Raw genomic sequence first — 20,755 nt, forward strand, 5'->3', positions numbered from 1 at the left:
CCACCTGGAGACTTAGGGAGAGCATGATAATGGTCGTCAAAACCTTGAAGAGGCCCTGGTCTGGAAGAGGCAGATGTGTTCTCAGAAATTCCATTTAAACCTAATGGAAGGGTCAGAGGATTTGAGTCACTGCTTGCTACCTGTGTGCCCTCAGCAGGACCCATTCTGTGACATGATGGCAAGTGCTAAGTGCTACGTGCCCACCCGCCTCTGTGGCACTGAGAAGGGGGCAGGGGGTCAGGGGTCGGAGAGCCATCGGGGGTGAACCTTGGCTCACAGCCGGAGTTGGGAAGATGGTGGCAGTTGCTGGGTAGGGATCGTGGCCTCTTCTTGGATTTTGGGTGGGACCCCGTCCTGTCCTCTAGACAGCACGTGGCCTTTCAGGGGTCATCTGTTCACTGATGGGTTTTCGCGGCTATACACCAGCGTGCACGCATATGTGCGCCGATGTCACCTGTCACGTCCGAATGTGTGACGTACTGCGGAAGACGACTGTGGGCTTCTTCCCATCACCCCTTTCTGGGGGAAGTGTCACACTGTTCCTGGCCCTTAGCTGGAGCTCCTCCAGGCAGCCCCAGCGGCTTGCGGGGACCCCACAATGGGAGAAGCCCCCCCCCCCCCACCGACCATGGAAGTCTCTATCTGAGCCAGGGGGCAGGGGGACAGGCCTTGGATAGCAACCTTAGAAAGAAAGGAAGCTTCCGGCGGTGCGGCAGCTGGGGCCAGCTGTGCTATTTCCTTTTCTTCAGACTTCCCAGAGAAGGCTTCATTCTTTTCCTCTCCAAAATAAATTACGAACATAGAGTAAAATGATCCTCTTGGCGATCAGACCTCTCTGACTCTGTCCCAGACTTCTCTCTTTTTCTCCTGCTTTTCTTCTTTCCGCTCCCGCGACTCTTCCTCCTTAGGACTGAAAGAAATTGCCACCTGTATGCCAGGGAAGCCCCATTTGGATGCTGGGGGAAGCCGCTTCCCAGGGAGCCCACTCACCACGTCTTCTCCACGTCCTCCTTGGCCACAGTGTGCCTCAGGACCATTGCCGGCAGGGCCATGGGGAGGGAACCGCACCACAGACCCTGGTGTTTCTGTTTGCTTGGGACCCATTCCCATTCTGCTGTCCCCTGAAGACAGCAGTCCATCTAAAAAAGCCCAGGCCCGGGGTGCCTGGGTGGCTCAGTCGGTTAAGGGGCCGACTTCGGCTCAGGTCATGATCTCACGGTCTGTGAGTTCGAGCCCCGCGTCGGGCTCTGTGCTGACAGCTCAGAGCCTGGAGCCTGTTTCAGATTCTGTGTCTCCCTCTCTCTGACCCTCCCCCGTTCATGCTCTGTCTCTCTCTGTCTCAAAAATAAATAAACGTTAAAAAAAAAAAGTTTAAAAAAAATTAAAATAAATAAAAAAATAAAAAAGCCCAGGCCCAGGGGACGGAGGCTGAACCACGGTGGCCACGCTGCCCCCACCCTGCTCCGTGCCGGGCGCCACACATGCCTCCAGTGCACACGCACCCTTCCTCACAGGCCCTGCCATCCTCCTTTTAAAATGTAACTTAAGCTCCCTGAAACCCACAGGCAGGATTCAAACCTAGTCCTTCTGACGCCCAAGTCACTCTTTCCTCCAAGCTGGACCTTTCCCGTGGGCCCGGCAGCCTGGAGGGTTGTGTCGCTCTCAGCTGAGAGAACGTCCGCTGCCCATCTCGCAGAGCACAGCTGTGTCCCCTCCCCGCCTGCCTGAGCCTCTGTTCCTGCCGCCAGCCCCTTGGTGGCCCCCGCTGCTTATAGATCAGAGGCCTGACTCCTAGGTGGCCTCTAGGTCCTTCTCTGCCCCCACGGCTCTGGTCTGTGCCTCTGTGTGGTGCTCCGGGGGCGTGTGAGGTGTTGGCCTTCTGCACCGGGTGAGTGTCCTAGGTGCAGGGGTGGTACCTGTGCCCGTGTCAGCTTGTACTTCGTCAGCATCTCAAGTCCCTGAACGTCACCGGTGTCTGCAATGCCGTTTCCTCTCTTCTTTTGCAGCAATGGATGGTGTGCCTTTTATGATCTCAGAGAAGTTTTCTTGTGTTCCAGAAAGTGTAAGTGTTCTGCATGATCTCCCTTCTGTCCTGTCACCCCCAGCCCGCCTGCGTTCCCTCTGCTCATCACACAGGGCCCCCCCGGCAGCCCTCACACCCTGGTCCTCCCTCGTGTTGTCCCAACTCCCTCTCTGGGCCCCTTCAGCTACGGCTGCACGTAGCAGGTGCTCGGAGAGTTAGGGAAAAGCAGGCACGAGGGGCGGGGAAGGAGTGAGGCAGACAAGCGGAAAAACTCAGATTCGGCCATGGCCAAGCCTTTTTTTTTTTTTTTTTCCCCCAAATGTGACCATAAATTGGGCTCATTGTGAATGTTCTTGGTTTCCAAGCTCAACTTCTTAAATTTTTTTTAAAACGTTTATTCATTTTTGAGAGAGGGAGGGACAGAGAGGGTCCGAAGGTCAGGACAGCGCAGAGCCCGATGTGGGGCTCAAACTCGGAAACTAGGAGATCACGACCTGAGCTGAAGTCGGATGCTTAACCGACTGAGCCACCCAGGCGCCTCCAGGTTCGACTTCATTTTTGTTTTTTTTATTTAACCGTGACAACATTTTACAGAAAGAAGGCTGCCTGGTTTTTTCATGGTCATTGCCGGATGCTGCGATAACCACACTCTCTGCTCTGGATTGGAGGGAGGCCTCAGAATGGCAGGGCCGGCCGGCTAGTGTGTGTGCCTGTGGCTGTGCTCTCCCGCTCACTGTGGGCCCCCAGGAACCCCATGCTATGCACCGGCCAGCCGGGGCCCCTGAGCTATCTCTGATGACAGGGGGCCTGAGGGGGCTGGCTGGGGGCCTGAAGGCCCGATCCCAGACTGTGGGGGGAGCCCACCCCACCTGGCACTCCTGGGACCCTGTCAGATGGTGCCCCCCACCTTGGGTGCAGAGCCCCCGCCCTCAACTGTTTCAGGCCTGGCCCGTGCAGGCTCGATAGACTTGTTTCAGGGCTTTTAAAATCCTTTTTGCAGAACTTTGCTTCGAGTAGCTAATAACCGTGAGGGCCCCAGTTTGGGCACCAGCTAAAGAATCCCTCAGTGTATTTCTTGGATCCAGCTTAAAACCACCCGGCTTGCGATTTGACCTGCTCTGTAGTTTCCATTTTCATGAAATATAATAGGCCTCCTCTGAACCCTTCTGGTAAGCAGCTTAATCTTGAAAAATGCTCGTGACGTGACATGCGGAGCATGAGTAACTTCAGCCGACGCCACTTGGCCGCGTTGCCATGGCAACGCTGGCGCCTCTCCCGCCCCGCTCCCTCGGAGAGGCTGTTCTGTCCTGCGCACCGGCTCCAATCGGGAAAGTTTAGTGGGGCAGTTAGAGCCTAATGATGCAACAGCTGGACCTCTGCTGGATGGCGGGCAAGCAGCCCCGTTCTTGCCACTCGGGCTGGCAGCGGGAGAGAGCCAGGCTGTTTTGTGGCTACTGGCAGCGCAGCCCCGGGAGCGGAGTGCCGACTTCGGTGGCCCTGCCCCAAGATCGCCCTCGCCAGCTCGCTGCTGCCCGCGCTGCCGACTCAGCACGTGCCCGAGGCCCGGTGGCTTGGGCCAAGCCCCGTGCCGCACACCTCCTGTGCTCTGTCCTTTAACCTCCCCCGCCAGCCCAGCCAGGATGCCCCACCACCCTGCTCCGAACAGGAGAGGAAGCCCCACCTCTGGGCTGTGGCTGGGAACCACGAAGGCCTGGGCTTTTGTCTGAGACTCCGGTTTCACCTGTTCGTCCCGGCTGCCTGTTTTCGGCCCCCCCCCTCAGGAATATGAAATGCCCGATGTGCCCAGAGAGGGCTCAGAGCAGGGGCCCCAGTGACCAGGTCCCCTCTCACCATGCGTTCAGCCCAGGCTTCTCCGGGCTTCCAGCTGACCCTTGTTGCCATGTGCGTTTGATTTTTCATGTTGTCTGTTGAAAAGCCAGCGTCCTCAGAAAAAGTTCCCATCTTCATGAACTTCTAGAAACGCCCATTAAAGTGCAGTGTTACCAGTTTTCACCACGACTGATCATTTCTCAAATGATAATTGATGGGCACGTCCTTCATTCCCCTTGCATTTCCAGAGGCCTAGAACTCCCTCCGGCTCCTTCCCTGGATGTCAAGGAGTCCCAGACAAGAGACTGACCATCCTGCCTCCTGGAACTGCTTAGACCCATCCCACCACGTAGATGGAGCAGTCAGGGTGGCATGTGGTGAAGCCCTGTGCCCCTCCGGCCCCCCAGCTGTGAAAGGAGCAAACCGGCTTTTGACACGGGCATGGAGAAGAGGCGGAAGTGATCAGTGACAGTCACTGTCTTTTAGGAGGGCTGTGACCTTGCTGGGTGCTGTCGACAGATGACCAGGCAGGGTCCCTGCCAGCAGGGGCCAGCCCTGTTGTCGGCCAGGTTTTCTGCAATATGTGCTCCCGTCGCTCACCCCTGTACCCTCAGTGATCACTAGAGTCCTGGTGGGTTTCCACTGAAAGAGAATAGAGAAAACGCTAGATCACATAGGGTGGTTTGAGATGTCACTGTCGTCATGCATAAAAGCGAATGTGAAACAGCATTTTCCAGCCGTTTAAAAGGATGCCTTGATCTGTGTTTACAGATGCAGCCCTTTGATCTCTTGGGAATCACCATCAAATCTCTGGCAGAAATTGAAAAAGAGGTAAGCAAGCTGGCAGAGTTGGGGGCAGGTGGGGCCCGGGTCTACGGTCCCAGGATCTGGCGGGGACGGGGGGGGTACCTAGGTGTGGGGGGGCCTCCAAGGAAAACACTTCCGTGTTGCTCAGATTTATTCCTTAGAAAAAGAAACTCACTTTTAACGTGTTTTTTGCTTCAAATCACATATGACCAACACCTCCTTGTGTTCTCTAAGCCGGAAGGTTTTAAGTGACGGATGAAACAATTCGGGCCTCAATGTTTTAAAATGCTTCCGTTTTTTTTTGTTTTGTTTTGTTTTGTTTTTTTTTCAACGTTTATTTATTTTGGGGACAGAGAGAGACAGAGCATGAACGGGGGAGGGGCAGAGAGAGAGGGAGACACAGAATCGGAAACAGGCTCCAGGCTCCGAGCCATCAGCCCAGAGCCTGACGCGGGGCTCGAACTCACGGACCGCGAGATCGTGACCTGGCTGAAGTCGGACGCTTAACCGACTGCGCCACCCAGGCGCCCCAAAATGCTTCCGTTTTTAAAAGGTGGAGGTTGGGGGATAGGCCCGGAGTCTCCTTTCCCTCTCCTCCTCCTGCTTATTTGTCATGAGGAGGGGTTTGGGGAAACGTCCAAGGAGCCTCTTCCAGGTTTAGAGCAAGGATCAGGATACATTCCATTGTGCCTGATAAGCGAGGCCCCATTCGGCCGCCTGGTTCCACATGGTTTGGATGTTTTCCTAATAAAAAAGAAAGAAATCCAAGACTCCAGCCCACGTGACAACTCTGAGGAACGAGAGCCAAGAGGAGGGAAGGAGCCTGGGGTCAGACCCGCCGGTCAGTGTTTTCCCTGTTTGCGTAAGACATCACTGGAGTGTGTGTGTCGTCTCTTATGTGTAGACGGTCGTTAGGCAGAGTCACATGCTTGCATCCGGCTCTCCTCTGAGAGGCACATTTGTCTCCAAGATGGAAATGGTAGAACCATTTCAATATTCTCAGTTCCTTTGGGTTTTCTCCTGTATACCCAGCTAGCAGAAGCAGGTTGCGTTATTGAAAGATGGCTGAAATCAAGGAAAATTGAATCAATGTAGTACAACAAATTTCTAAAGCTGTCATAGCAAAAACAAGACAAAAAAAGTCCCCCTTTGTCTTTGATTCTCACTAAATCATAAAAACCAACCTGATTGTCATCTATAGATTTGGGGGGAGGGGGCGAGAGCTGGGCAGTGAACTTGGGGAAAAGAATGGCTGGCCACCACATTGGAGATACATAGGCTCCGTGTATATACGTGGGGCCCCGTGCACCCCCTTCTCAAAAGCAAGCAGCCCCCAGACGGTTCTGCCCGCCGCCTGTTCGCAAACCGCCTTCGCCTGGGGCCCTGCGCAGGGTGGCACGGGTGAGCGTGTGCAGAAGGTGGCTCACTCTTTCAAGGTGGCTTTCAAGGTGGCTCACTCTGGCTGCAGGGGTAAATCAGGGGCACGGCCTGTGACCCCTTTAGGACGGACAAGGTCACACAGACGTCTCACCCGGCTCCACGCTGACCGGGGGCAAGCGGTCCCCTCTCTGTTTGAAGCTGGGATAACAGAAGGCACATCATGGGGTTTTCAGGAACACTTCACGAATATATGCGAACGCCAGCGCCTGGCACCACGGGGCTGAGGGTGCGGAGGTGTTGTGTGCTGGACCAAGGAGGCAGCGTCTGAATGCCGTGTTTTCTCCTGCCTCGGGCCTCCTGTGCCACAGCCATAGCCCCCTTTATTTCAGCACCTGCTCTGTGCTCACCTTCAGCTCGGGGCTGTACCTTCATTCCCACTGGTTCCCACCCCCAGAAATTGAGACTCTGGAGGTGAAGCGTCTTGCCCAAGATTGAGACCCAGCAGTTACACTCCAAACCCTGCCCCTTATGACTTAAAGTCTGTGGTTTCACATCCCTTGAAGGGGCTGATGGGGACAACGGTGCAAGGGAGGCCGGTCGACCTGACCCTGGCAGGGCCCGTGAGTCACCGGGAGGGGGTAAAGTAGGCGGAGCCTGTGTGAGGCTCGGTGCGGGTGGCAGAAACCACCAGAAACCTGAATTCTCATGCTGAGGACGAAAATCTGACCCAAACATGTGTCTTGTTAGAAGGCGTTGTCTTGATGTCCGGTGCTCTGAGCAGAGGCTGGCCGGGGAAGAAAGAGTTCTGGACTCGGCCGCCCCGGGCTTAGATCTGAGCAGCGCCACTTAGCTGTTCTAAACCTCCGTCTTCCCCCCTGTAAACTGGGAGAGTAATAAAAAATCCTCACTGCCAGCACTTACGGGGTTTGACCGAGATAGTCGCTTACAGGGCTTAGGACGATGCCCAGCGTGCGGCCGCCGTGGTCTCAGTCACGCTGGTTGTGACTCTTCCCTATTACCGTCCACGGGAAGGGGGGGCGAGCAGCGTAAATCCATCCCGTGTCAGCACGGCACGCCGCTCTGCCACTGGAGGCTAAGCAGTGACGTCCCGCGTGACCACGCCAAGCTTGATTTCTTGTTTAAGTGATGGGTTAAAAATACTCGTCTGTGTTCTGCGTTGAAGGAAATTAAAGTGGAGTTAAAATGAGGGGAGATGGGGGAGGTTGGAAACGTTAAATAGGATATAAAACCGTCGCAAACACCACCACAGTCAAGAACGCTGTGGTTTTTTCGTTTAATCTGAGGATTTAGAAGTTACTTACCCAGGCCATCCGCGTGCATTTCATGGTGATTAGTATGTTGATATCACACTCTGGTGAACGGGCTGCTGCTTCGGCAACAATGGCAGAGACTTTTCTCCATAAACAATCATGAACTTGCTCCTTTTCGCCCCTGAACTAAGCATAGCTCACGGAGTCGGAGGCCGAGGAGAGAAGCTGGGCCCACAGCCCCCTGGCCCCGGCTCTCGGCTCCGAGGGTGGGGCCTGCGTCGCTGGGTGTCCCTTTGGTCAGGATGATTTTGCAACTTCCCATTCCTGGCAAATCTGGCTGCCCCTGGGGGCTGCAGGGTGGGGGCTGCCTGGCAGAGGACTTGGCTTTGCTCATTGTGTCATACTTTACACTGGTAAGCCAAACCCCTTGCCCACAAAAAGGCAGGAGACACCCTTTGGGTTCGGGGCCGACACGTGACCCGAGCCGCCTCTCTGCCCATCCTGAATACCTCCCCGATCTCTTGGGCTCCTAAGCAGCAGGGAGAGGCCGGCATCCATGGAGGCCGCCATGTGCTGTCCTCCTTCACTCTCCACACCCTGTGCAGACAGGTGCTGTTGCCCCCGTGCAGAGCTGAAACCTGGGCTCGGTGGTCCCAGCCGTAAAGGAAGTTCAAGTGCAGTCCCTGATGGCAACACATCGTTCTGTCTGTCCAGAACCGGGGTGGGTCTGCTTTCCTGCTGACCTTAACTTTACGTACCCTGCTCTGCCTGGGGGTGTTTCTGAATTTAAGCCTGTGCCCTATCGCCATCATTTGGCCGCAGGGATTGTTCACTCCATGAAGGACCCCCCTCACCCTGTCAGCTTTGAGCTGGGTGGTTAGGGACCAAAGGGAATACCCCAGCAGCCAGCGCAAGCAGGGACCCGCAGTGCACCCCAGCCTGCCACACCCGAGAAGCACCCCAGTAAGAGATGGAGAGAGACCAGGTGTCACCCCAGTTGTGAGTGGGCAGTGCACCTCCAGCCCCCCCTCCCCCCAGAAGCAGGCGAGCTTCAGGGAAAGTGTGACGCTGGGCCCTGGCCAGGCCAGCAGGAAGACGCATGAGGCCCCCCCCGACAGTGTGGCTAACAGTGTGGACTAGAGCCACCCGCCACGTTGGTGGGCAGATACCGGGTGTTTGCAGGGACGTATGTGGACCGTGTACACGGTGGAGGCAACGTGGTTGGGTGGAGAGGGCACGGTTTGCGAGCTTGGATACCTGGGGTAGCATGCCAAATCTTTGCATCAACGTGACCCTGGGGCAGGTCCCCTGGCTTCCCCCACCCCAGCCCGAGCGCTGGTCCCGCATCCGTTGTGATTATGGCATATGCAGCACTTGGTTAAGTTTCTTGAAAGACCCCCAAGAATGGTCATGTTTAAGGTCGCGGCTAAAACCTGTGTAGATGCCATCGAGCAGAAATGGGGGGGGAGGGGGCGGAATTCTTCACAAACAGGAAACCTGCACGACTCAGAACTACTCTCAGCTGTGGGTGTTGACAGTGGACGAAGCGGTGCTTACTAAAGAAATTCTCACTTGAGTGCCATCACTCTCCTGGTGCTCAGTGGTGACACCAGCCTCCTTCCTGCCCAGCCTGTTGTCCAGCAGCCATATTCCCTGCTGTCCACGTCCGTCCCCGGCCGGGAGCAGGGCCTCTGCCGTGTAAATTAGTCCAAAGCATGAGAAAGTGAGTTGTTGCTCCTCTCCCCTCAGCCACAGGAGGTGATCGGTGGCAGTGATGGGGAGGTTTTCTGGCCCAGGCCCCTCCCCCATGGGGCTGAGCAGCAGGAGAGTGGTGGTGGCCCTGGGGGACCGTGTCCCAGTGAAAGCCTTACTGTCCTTCCCGCTGCCCGGACAAAAGGTTGTCTCTGTTTAGGAGTCAGGAAAAGTGTAATTTTGCAGCCAATCCCTGTGATGAAGCATCTTCTCTCGGAGAAGATGGACGTATAAATATTCTCCGTCTCTGCTGCTCTTTATGTCCCTTGTAAGCAGTTGACCCACTTCCCCATCTGATGGATTCCCCGTCACAGCCAGGCAGACGCGTCCCAGCTCCACAGTCCAGGCAGCAGCCCCTAAAATGATCCCGGTGTCTCTGTTCCCCTTACCATTACTCTGCATCCTTCCTCCCCACCCACTGCCCCACCTGCCCCGTGGCCCTGGCCATCCCTAGTCTCGCCCCTCCAGCAGACCCTCCAGCCCTCGTCTCAAGGAATAACGGCCAAGAGACAGCGGCCTTGATTGTAGATTTCACGCTGCATGCATAACAACCTGCAAGCCTTTGACAACTAGGAGCCAGCAATTCCTATGATGAAGTGGCATCCAGCACCCGTCCTGCCTTCCAGCTCAGTGCAAAGCCATTTCCCCACCTGCTGCCGACCTCCCGCAGGAAAGCACGATGCTCACCCTCCCTTCAGTGGGCGCCACACTGAAAACTGAGCACGACGAGGGAAGCTTTATCAGCCCACCGTGCTTCCTTGTAGGGCGCACAGCCTCCATTTTCACCCGACTTTAAAGCTGAAAGACACGGGAGAGTCTAATTAGTAAAGGGACGATCTAATATTAATCACTCCCTTAAAATTGACAAGGGAGGCAGTTCATTTAACCACTTAATTGCTACAGGTTTTTATGGGCTGCTGTCTGCAGACATATTTAATGAAGAAGTTATAAATCTAAGGGAGCTTAAAATTTTAATTTTATACCTAAATATTTTCCTTGTTCTCATGTTTGTAGTCAACCCTCAAGAGTGTAGTCACGTGGAATGTTCTTTAAATGAACATATTTGCTAACTGGCGTCATTTCAGTTTTTAAAACATTGGTTCCAGCAATTAGGCATTTTTCTCAGTTCCCAAATGACTAGAGAAATTCGTCTTGATTATAATTGCTCTTAGCCACGCATATCTAATTTGTGTCTTTTTAAGTGTTAATTAGTAAACAGTTTGAGCTGACATCTTTATGTGTTTGTGTGTTGAAAAATGGGGCTCATTGCTTATTTAGCTTGGGGCCGATTCCACTAGCATTTACGTCACGACATTGAGGTGAAATTAATGGAAACACGTGTGGCAGCGCAAGGTAAAAAGAATTTTCGAATTCAACTTTTGGGCATCCACTTTGCTCGGGCTTCTACAGGCCCCTTCAAGTAGATGAGAGTGGATTTGGGACCTGCACACGTGGGAAGAAAGCGAGGCGGAAGATTTTTGTGTCAATAATGAAATGGCAGAGTCCCAATTTTATAAAAGCAAAATGTTCATGTCCCAGCACAATTGTTCATTCTTTCTACTTTTGGAAAGCTTTCATTGTGCTTATTAACGGTAAAGGATTTCGTGGAGGGAGAGGTTGCAAACTCTGTGGTGTGGTCCCTTGGCACCATCTAGTGGTCAGGTCTGGAACTGCAACAGGAAATAAGCTGCCTTCTGTCTAGATGGAAGGTTTTCACCCCCCAGAATCTTTTTATTTCTCAGTGAGGAAGCGGATACGTTTTGGGAAAGAAATTTTCCTGATTTACTTATTAAATAAAATTTAGTTAAATAAACAGAAGTTAGCCTGTTCTTCCTCCCTTTTTCATTATTGCACAGAGCTGCCACCCACATTCTTACTGAGTTGAGATAATTCCAGCCCCAAACAAAGAAACCTAATAAATTAGTTTAATGGTTGGCCTTTCTGAAGGCTCACGAGAAGTGTTAGGCTTCTTCTGAAATATGGGGCGTAGCTTGGGGACCGCCACTTCATAGACTCTCCAGGAGTCTGACCACAAAGCTTAAGAACCAGTTTGAGGCCACAGACGAGATTAGTTCCCTCCCCCATTAATTGTAGCAGATGTCTTGGACAGTTGATCATCTTAAGCAGCTACCCTGCCAGTCAGAATCCATTTTTTAATATTTAGGGCGTTCCCCTTGAGTTCAAAGGTAGGTCGTACATGTTTATAAAACTGCAAACATCACAGAAACACGTAAAGTAAAAGGTGGATGCACACGCGTGAGGTAGGCTCACACCGTGCGTGATCCTCAGTACCTAGCTTTGTACTTGGCACAACCTTCCACATCATTCTGCACAGACCTACCTCATTCTTTTTAATGACTACATGTGGTTCCCTTTTATGATTATGCCGTAATTTATTTAAGCAATCCACTATTGATTGACTTTTGAGTTGTTTCCAATTATTCACTCTTACGCTGCTGCAGTATATTTCTTTGTACGTGTGTCTTTTCTCCCCTGGGTCTTTCTTTAGAAGAATATATATTACCAGTTTGTCTTCCAAAAAGGGTGTGCGCATTGAAACCTCCCCACCTCACCCCGTAGTGTATGAGGGGGTACCTGCCCCCCCACATTCTCTAACTATAGCTGAGCAGCACCAGGATTGAAAGGGGAACATTCTTTCATATGGTTATTGCCTATTTGTAGTTATTTTGTGAATCTCTTCTGTTTGTGCCCTTGCCCAATTTTTTTCTGTTGGCTTAATTTTTTTTTCATTTGTTTTTAAGAATTCTTTACGCCCTTGGGACACCTGGGTGGCTCAGTCAGTTGAGTGTCCGACTCTTGATTGCAGCTCAGGTCCTGATCCCAGGGTTGTGGGATTGAGCCCCACCTCAGGCTCCGCACGGAGCCTGCTTGGGAGTCTCTCCCTCTCCCTCTCTCTCAAATAAAATTAAAAAATAAGGAATTCTTCGTGTTCTTTATAACCACTTTCTGTCATATGTCAAACACACACTTTAACTGGTGGTTTTTCTTCTTGTTAATGATGTGTTCTGCCACATAATAGTTTTCATTTTTCATGGGCACTTTTGTCTTTGTTTTAATGTTCTATTTATTTTGGGTTTTGTGTCATAGTCAGATTATAAAAATAATCAGTCTTATTTTCTTCCACTCTCGTATTTTAATATATTAAAATACTAAATTCTTTTCAACAACTTAATCCATCTGAAACTTATTAGAAGATAAGAATAAGGACCAGCTTTATTTTCTCCTATAGCATTAGCCAATTTTCTGAATACTGATTGCTTTCTTCGGTGAATTTTTTTTTTTTGAGAGAGAGAGAGCGAGCGAGCAAAAGAGAATGCAAGCAGGGGAGAGGGACAGAGGGAGAGGAAGAGAGAGAATCTCAAGAATCTTAAGCAGGCTCTGTGCTTGCAGAGCCGGACACAGGGCTCGATCTCACAACCATGAGATCCTGACCTGAGCTAAAATCAAGAGTCAGATGCTTAACCAACTGAGCGACCCAGGCGTCCCCCCCCACTCCAGTGAATTTTAAATCCTGGCTTCCTCCTATCGTTTCGTTATGTAAGTGGATCAGTGGACCTTTCTTTTGACTCTGTTCTTTTTATATTATTGCCACCCTGTTCTGAATCTTATAACTTCATAATAAGCTTTAATATATGATAGAGTTTTCCCTTTATGACCCCCAAATGGTCCTAATTACATTCACATGCTTATTCTTCCAACTTTAGAATCTTTGGGGGGCGGGGAAGGTTCCAAAAACTCTGTTCTAGTGTTTACTGTAACTGAATTCACTACATAGATGAACAGAGGAGTGCTTGGCGTTTTAGATGAAGAGGCTCCATCCAGAGAGCAGAGTAGAATAGTTGTTCTTTGTAGGGATCCTGCACGCTTCTTTCTAGGTCATTCCAGGTGTTTTATGTTTCTGTGGCTCTTGTGAATGGCTCTTTCCTTACATTTTATTTCCCCGACATTTGTGTATCAAGAAGCTGCTGGCTTCTCACCAACTTCTTCTGTTGTCTCTGCTGGTTTTCCAGCTCCTTTCCTCTGGTGTCCCTGTCCCTGGCAGGCAGTTGTCACCTGCGAATACCCATGTGGCCTCCTTCCCTGGGTCTGTCCCTTCTCCTGCAGGCCTCTGCCAGGGACCTCGGCCACCGGGCCTCCTTGTCTTACCTGTGGGTTAACAGAAGTTTCTAATTTCAACAACCCATAATGCTGCTTGCTGTGGTTTGCTCGTATAGACGTCTTTTTTTTTTTTTTAATCTTGTTAAAGAATTAGCCGTCTAGTTCTGCTTTTCTCAATGTTTTTTACCAGGAATGGATGGTGGCTTTTGATAAATGTCTTTTAATCATCTATTGAGATGATCATATATTTTCTCTACAGCATATTAATATGCTGGATTATGTTCATAGAGTTCCTAATTCTGAGAGGCTCCGCGCCCCCAGCCGCCACCGCCCCTTCGGTTCCGCAGGCAGCGTTGTCCCCCCCGCCCCGCCCCCCACGGCAGCGTCCTCTCCCATAGCATTTCCCCCACCCCCACCCCAGCCCACCTAGCAGCAGCCACGACCCAGACTGCTGCCACAGGGGCTCGGGGCATTCATCGCAGAAGTAAGAGAAGCAGGCTGAGCCCGTGGAAATGACGCTGACGCGGAGAGAGCGTTCAGCGGACAGAATCACCTGTCCCGGTTGCCCCCGTGGGGCGTATGCTTGTTCAAACTGAGGTCAAGGTGAATACGTGGTCTCCTGCCAAGTCCTTCACCAAAGGATTTTCCTCTCCATGGTTTGAGAACTCTCATCCCCCACGTTTTAAAGTCATCTCCCCCTCCCCCCAAACCGAACTCTTACAAGGTTGCCAGTCATGTAGGTAAAAAGCATGAAGACAGAAAGATCAGGGAGAGCACTTTCCCAGAGCGACCACACAGCCTCTCGTTTTCCAGTGCTAGAAAGCGGTATTGTTTTAAATACTTCCTACAAGTCGCTTAGGAGGGGGGAAAGCCTGGGGAGGGAAAACGCAAATAGCTGCTTTTTTTAGGTAAGATTCGGGTGAACACTGAAATGCTGGCCCAGTGAGGGGGAAGTCCCCACGGCTGCCCGCAGACACAGAAATGGCATTTTCAGCAGCGAAGGCACCGTCCTTCCACGGCAGAGCAGACAGGCTGGTCACACAGGCGCCCACCAGGCCACCAGCCCTGCGGTGAGGCGGGGGAGGGGCAGGGACGTAAGACGCCTTCTGTGTCCTTGTTAATCACACAGCAACCCTCGGTTCCACCACAAAATGTGCTCTTCCCCCATTTTCCTAAAAATTGCATGGCCTTCTCAGTCTTTCATTTTCATACTTGTAATAGTCATGGCTACAAGAATTATTTCACTTTCTTGCTTCCTTTGTCCCCATCACCCCCACATACTCACAAAATCAATCACAGCGATAACACAGCAGTTGCCACTGCCTGGCTGGGCAGTTTATAGGGAGGGGTGGGGAGTGTGGCAAACCGGAAAACGCATGCTTCTTGAAAAGCAGCAGCCTGCAGTCACAAAAACGAACATCCGGACTTGCCGTAGCCCCCTGTTTGTCTAATAAAAGCTGGAAAATGTTGGCATTTTATGCATTCTCTCAACTTCTCAGTGTTTATTTTTAAACACCCACGAGCCAATAATGTGTGAACCTCCAGCTTGTACACAGTGTGTGCACAAAGATACCAACACAAATCACACTTAGACTCATAATCTTGCATTCACAGGGGTGGTGTGGACAAGCACCAGGCTCGGGACTTTACACGCATGAGTTAAATACCACACGCTAGGGTGCATCCCACCATCCTGCTCAGAGGGCTGTCGGAATTCAGAAAACCCACACTGGACTGACTGCTGCTTCCACAAAGGACTGAAAATCAGAATGACCTCTGAGCTGCCTGAGAATATAGCCCCTAAGCTACCTACCTTCTCTCCTTTGCACTAGGCTGTTCCCAGAGACCTGCTCTGTCCCTTTCCTCACCCATCCTATTCCATCCGTCCACCCATCTATCCGTTATTCGTCCAGCCACCCATTGGGAAGTGTTGTGGAGGCCCGGGGGGTGTGATGAATTCTCCCCAGGGGAGAAGGGAACATGTCTCAGAACAAGTGCCCCTTTAGCTGGGCCTTTAAGGACAGTAGGGTTTAGCTGTTCACGGGAGACAGTGTCCCAGTGTTCAGAAAGGCACAAAGGTATGACTGGGCCCCGGCCCATTCAGGACTTGCTGCTGGGCAGTGGGGGAGGAGAGGTCCAAGAGCTTTCATGGGGAAAGGTCTCAGCAGAAACCATTCAAACCTCACTCCGGAAGAGGGGGGATCCTGGGGCTGTGTGATGGGGCAGGGATATGGGAGTTAACGTTCCACTCTTCAGAGCTCTCCGACGCTCCTCCTCCTCCGTCGGCGTCCAGCTGGAAGGTGCTTTGTGAGCTGAGGGTGCCTCTGGAGTGGGGGGCTCTCCTGGCACTGAGCCCAGGGAGGCAGGCTGCTTAGGGCAGGGAGTGGATACCGCCATCCCCTCCTGGGAGTCCCAGGCTGAGAGCGGGAAAGGGGGGAGGTCTGGGTGCTGAGGATGAAAGGGATCTGGGTGCCCCAGAGTGGAAAGATGCAAGGGCTGAATCAGTGGAAGGTTGTACGTTAATGAATTCAGCATCTGCTTTCAGAGCCCCCCTCTGGCTGGTACTGTGCCGGGTACAGTGCCCAGGCAGACATGGCTCCTGCTGGAGCAGGTGCATCTTGGAGGGGTTCTTCTTCAGACCATCATTTAGGAGAGACGCAGCAATGGGCCTGGGTGGGCTCAGGGCCCCGACTTGGGGGTTGCTCCTCTCTCAGAGCCCAGGAACCCAACAGAAAAGCCAGAATGGACACAGAAGTGGCTTCCCCAAGGGCTTGCGGGAGCCACACGGACCCCTCTGTGGAGTTGATGTGGGACCAGAGCATCTATACCCGACCATGGTGGTGGTTAAAAATGCCTCCCTGCAGTGCCCCCAAGCCCTGGTGGCATCAGAAAGGCTGCTCAGCCTCTCAGAGCCCCGGTTTGCTCACCTTTAGTGGAAAGACAGCAATACCAGCTTCCTGGGACACAAGGATTTGGTCCCAGCTCGCTGACTCGGGACGTGGTAGCTCCTGCCGCGCCCATCCCCTTACTAGTGACCACAGGGGTCACAGTTGTAATCCATGAGCCCTGAGCTCCAGGCCTGTTCTCCAGCTCTAGGGTGTTCTAGAACCTCAAGAATGGGGAGGGAAGTCCTGGTATCCCCACCCTCCCCTGTGCCCTCAGGCCGCACAAGGACAGCCCTCCTCCAGGTAAAGCAGTTCCACATGCTTGTCGGGACCCCAGCGCTTCCCCTGCCTTCCGCCAGTTTTTCAGAGATCTCTGTAGAACCATAGTCTGAGTGCAAAACAAGGACTCCCATGGGAGGAAAAATAAGAGACCACAAAGTGTCACAAGCCTTGGGCTTGGTTCTCAGTCTCCCCTTCAGGAGCTTGAAGGGGTGGACATATTCGGATTAGCTGGACAGGCCTCCCCAGTACCCAGACGAGCTGCCCTATGGGGACGTGAGGCCCTTCCGTGCCCACTCCTCACAGGGGCACTGGCTTTGACCTCGCACGGGGGGCTGGGTGCCAGCAGCCAGGCTTCTGGAGACAGAAGGGGACTCAAGCCCTTCAGTGAGGGGTAGAGGCTTCCATCGCTGATATTCTGAGAGGGGTTGAACCGTGGGCACTAAGAGTGAAGGCCTGGGCTGTGAGGAACGAGAGCAGGTGCCAGGACAGGCTTGGGAGGGCAGGGCCACTAAGAACCTCATCCACCTTCCTGTCTGTACGGCGCCAGGCCCGTGTGAACGAGCCTTAAGTGAACCGGACTTCCTGTTGGCCTGAATCTTGGCCCCTTCACTTCTCCTCCACCCGCCTTCACCTGGCCAGGCCTCCGAGGCCCCGCCTGGCCCCTCCGGGCCTGTTCTCGGTGCACCCTTCCAGCTCTTCCATGATCCACCCCAGTGCCAACTTACACTGGCTCATCGGTTCACATTTGCCAGTCTGCCCCCACCTCCGAACTGCACCTGCACGAGAGGAGGGTACAGATGCTTGTCCGACGCCAGTTGCCCCACCAGCCCTGCCCCTGTCCGTAGGGGCTACTGGGGGCCTGGTCCAGCTTTGCCCTGTCTCTCTCTGGACCTTTGGGAAGTCCGATCCTCCCCTGGGCCTCAGCTTCCATATCTGCACTACTCAGGCACTAGAAATAATCCCTTACTATCTTTTCTCCTCTGGAGCCTCTGATTTGATCATTACTGGATTCAGGGAGGAAGGGTATATACTTGCCCTTTTTTCCCTCCGCAGATCTTCCTCAACTTACAATGGGGCTTTCCTCCCAGTAAATCCATTGTAAGCTGAAAACACCGTGCGTGGAAAACGCACTTAATACGCTTCACTTACCGAACAGCCTAGCTTAGCCTGGCCTACCTTAAACTCCCAGGACACATACAGTAGCCCACAGTTGGGCAGAAGCATCTAACACAAAGCCTGTGTTGTAATAAGCTGTTGACGATCTCCTGCAATTTGTTGGATACTGTACTGAAAGTGACACGCAAGATGGTTGTATGGGGACAGCATGGCCGTCAGCGTATCGGTTGCTGAGACCCGTGGCTGAGGGGCTGCCGGGGAGCTCTAGCTGCCAAACATCAGACGCCAGGACGGGGTTGGGAGGAGTTTCGTTCAGCACATCACTGGCTTTTGCACCTTCTTAATGTCAAAAACATCCAGGTCGAAACGTCGACATCGTAAAGCGGGGACTGTATTATATTCGGTAAAAGTTTTCAGGCAGTGATTCTCCACCTGCCTAACCAGTAAGATCTCCTGGTGCTTCTGGAAAATGCTGATGCTGTCAGGCCAGGCCAGTTGAACCAGAACCATCCCACCGGGGGCAGGGCCCGGGGATCGGTGGCTTTGGTTAAAAACCTTGATTCTGATGCATCAGGAGGACTGGTTTCTTCATTCTCAGGGTGCTTTCACACGAATTGTCCCTGGTGCTTCTCACATCTCTGTGACCAGGTGAGGGTTTGATCACCTCCTTTCTGCCAGGGAGGCTGCAGCTAAGCGACTTAGCCTCCACGGTGCAGCCAGAAGCCAAGGTCGGCATGTCCCATTTCCCAGGATGATGCCCTTGCTATGGCAAAAGGCTTTTGGAAGCTGGGGCGCACGCACTGTAGCTAGAGAGGCCCGATGCCTCAGCTGCAAGGTCTCCCAGACAGAGGCACACGGTGCCTGGGCCCCCGGAAAGCCCCAAAGAGAGCCCCTGACAGTGACGTCTCTTTTCCCGGAGAGACCGACAGGCCCGGGTGCTGTGATGGCCTGTGTCCACCAGAGGGCGCCATGACCTGGCGCTGCTCAGCTGGGCTCTCGGCTCTGCGAACCCAAATGCTTTTTAATTGAAAATTTTTTTAATTCAAAAAGGATTTGCTGTTTGTACGCGAGTGCAGGTTTTCCTTATGCAGGAGACTAATGTCTTGAGTAAACAGATCCGGGCCCAAATCCACCTTCAAAGGTACTCGCTGTTTGCCCAAGGGAGTGAAAGACCTTCCAGAAGCGGCCCTAGTCTCTTGGGCAAACACTTTGGGGCCAGCAATCCCCGGCAGAAGACAGTGTCTGTGGGAAGGGTTATCCGCAGCCTAAGGGGGATTATGTCTGGGGACATATGTTGAAATTTCATTTGGGGAGTTAGAGAAAACAAGAGGTGGGGGGAGTAATGCTTTTCTCCAGCCAAGATAACCTAAAAAGGGAAAGCTCCCAAGGGTAGGATTGGCGGGGGGGGGGGGGGGGGGGGGGGGGGTGCGGGGACAGCAATCTGTGCGCTGCGCCAGGAGCCCTGGCCCGCTGGTGGGGGGAGGGGCGCGCGCGGGCTGTGAATCAGGAAAAGGCAGTGTGTGCACCCGGGACGACTTCTTCGTTCGCGAGGTGCCTTCCGTCCGCTGCCCCAGGCGGACACCTCCCAGGCGTGGCCCTAGAACAGCCAGAGTGAGGCCTCTCCTGAGCCTTGCCATCTCGGCCCTCTGCCTACCCGCACCCATTCCCACGTCCCGCTTTTGGGTCACAGAATTGCCTGAACTAGTCCCCAGAACAGCAGCAGGCCACCTGGCAGTTGGGTGACAATGAAGGATCCTGGGCTCCACCCCAGACCTTCAGAGTCAGGACATGCGTTCTACCAGGACCTCCAGGGGATCTACATGTGTTCAGGGTTCATCAGCCTGCTAGTCTCTTGCTCTGGGTGCCCTCTCTCCCCGCCGCTGAGGGGTAGCCACGCCGGCCAGTCCACACTGGCACCTTGGCCCACCCAGAACTGCTCCTACGGAGGCCACTAGGTGTTTTCAACCACCCTAGCCCCGGCCCGTGCCGCTCTGGCGCTCATGCCTGCCCTCTGCTCCCCTCGCGGACCCACACCTCCGGGTCCCCCACCCCCACGTGCAGGGCCCGTCCTCATCTTCTGACCCTGTGTGCTTCTCTTGAAGCATCTCCACATCTGTCACTCCAGCTGCCCTTCCCCCCGAGTGCTTCTAATCCCCGACCTTTTATCCCTGGTTCCACGTCTCCCCAGCCGGGCTCCTTCCCTTCGGTGCTGCTGGGGACCGCCCTCGGCCACTGGCCGAAATGCACTCCTGCCCTCCCACAACCTGCCTCTCCTCCTGTGTTGCCCCCTTTGGTTAATGGCGCTGGGACGCACATGCTCTGGCCCCGTGCCCAGCACCGGGCGGAGGTGGTGGGTGCTGGTGGAGTCGAGGAGGGAACCTTCCCTGTTGTGATGCACGCGAGCAGCCACCAGGTGGCGGTATTGTCCCAGGCTTCGCCCAAAGGCAGCCTTGTCCGGGGCCGCTCTGCTGGGCCAGCCTCCTGGGGCAGGAGTCCATCCTCGGCCTGTGCCCTGGTCATCAGGGAGCCCAAACGCGAGCGGGTTGGAAGCTGCTTTAATAGCTTTTTCGAAGTAGCCAACAGATGTGCAGTGAGTGCCTGCTTGGCGCCAGGGCCGTACAGGCCCTTAACCTGCTGTAGCTCACGCCGTCTTCCCAGTTGGCCCTGGGAGTAGATTGTGACCCCACTGACTTTTGTGAGGTTTAACTGACATATACCACGAGCTTCAGGTGTCCAACATAACGAACCCATATTTATATAGACGGCAAAATAATCACAATGAGTCAACATCTGTCACCATGGTGACAAGTTTTTGTGATGAGACCCTTTAAGATTTATTCTTAGCAACTTCCAAATAAGCAACACAGGATCAACCGTAGTCACCATGCTGTGTGTCACATCTCCTTGACTTATCTTACAACTGGAATTTGTACCTTTTGACCCCCTTCGCCCATCCACACGCCCTCCCCTGGCGAGTACCAGTCCGTTCTCTGTACCTGTTAAGTATGGGGTGTTGTGTTTTTGTTTTGTTTTGTTTTCTAGATTGCACAGATCAGTGAGGTCACATGGTATCTTTCTCTGACTTATTTCACTTCACACGATGCCCCAGGGTCCAGCCCTGCTGTTGCAAACGGCAAGATTTCGGTTTTGTTTTTTTTTTTTTACGGCTGAGTCATATCCCGTGGCACATATATGCCACATCCGTATCCCTTCATCTGTCAGCGGCCACGGAGGCGGTCTCTGGCGTGGCTGCTCTAGATGGTGCTGCCGTGGACGTGGTGCTGCAGGTA

The 20,755-nt window shown here is 53.3% G+C and overlaps 1 protein-coding gene and 1 long non-coding RNA gene across 2 annotated transcripts in view; one reads left to right on the forward strand and one right to left on the reverse strand.

Moving 5' to 3' along the window:
* MVB12B (multivesicular body subunit 12B) overlaps positions 1-20,755 on the forward strand; it is a 192,800-nt gene that overhangs the window by 166,361 nt on the left and 5,684 nt on the right. The window contains exons 8-9 of the mRNA XM_047069613.1: positions 2,007-2,062; positions 4,625-4,684. Coding sequence (XP_046925569.1) covers positions 2,007-2,062; positions 4,625-4,684 — 116 coding nt within the window. The remainder of the gene's footprint in view (positions 1-2,006; positions 2,063-4,624; positions 4,685-20,755) is intronic.
* Positions 5,149-7,574, reverse strand: LOC124504230 (uncharacterized). Its single transcript, XR_006960346.1, has 3 exons — positions 7,363-7,574; positions 6,962-7,212; positions 5,149-5,725 (listed from the first exon to the last, which is right to left on the reverse strand). It is a non-coding gene; the product is annotated as an uncharacterized LOC124504230 (long non-coding RNA).

This window comes from Lynx rufus, unplaced genomic scaffold (assembly GCF_022079265.1).
Source record: "Lynx rufus isolate CCGP_SWC_20201006 ecotype Redwood Valley unplaced genomic scaffold, mLynRuf1.p SCAF_10, whole genome shotgun sequence".
Classification (NCBI taxonomy): domain Eukaryota; kingdom Metazoa; phylum Chordata; class Mammalia; order Carnivora; family Felidae; genus Lynx; species Lynx rufus.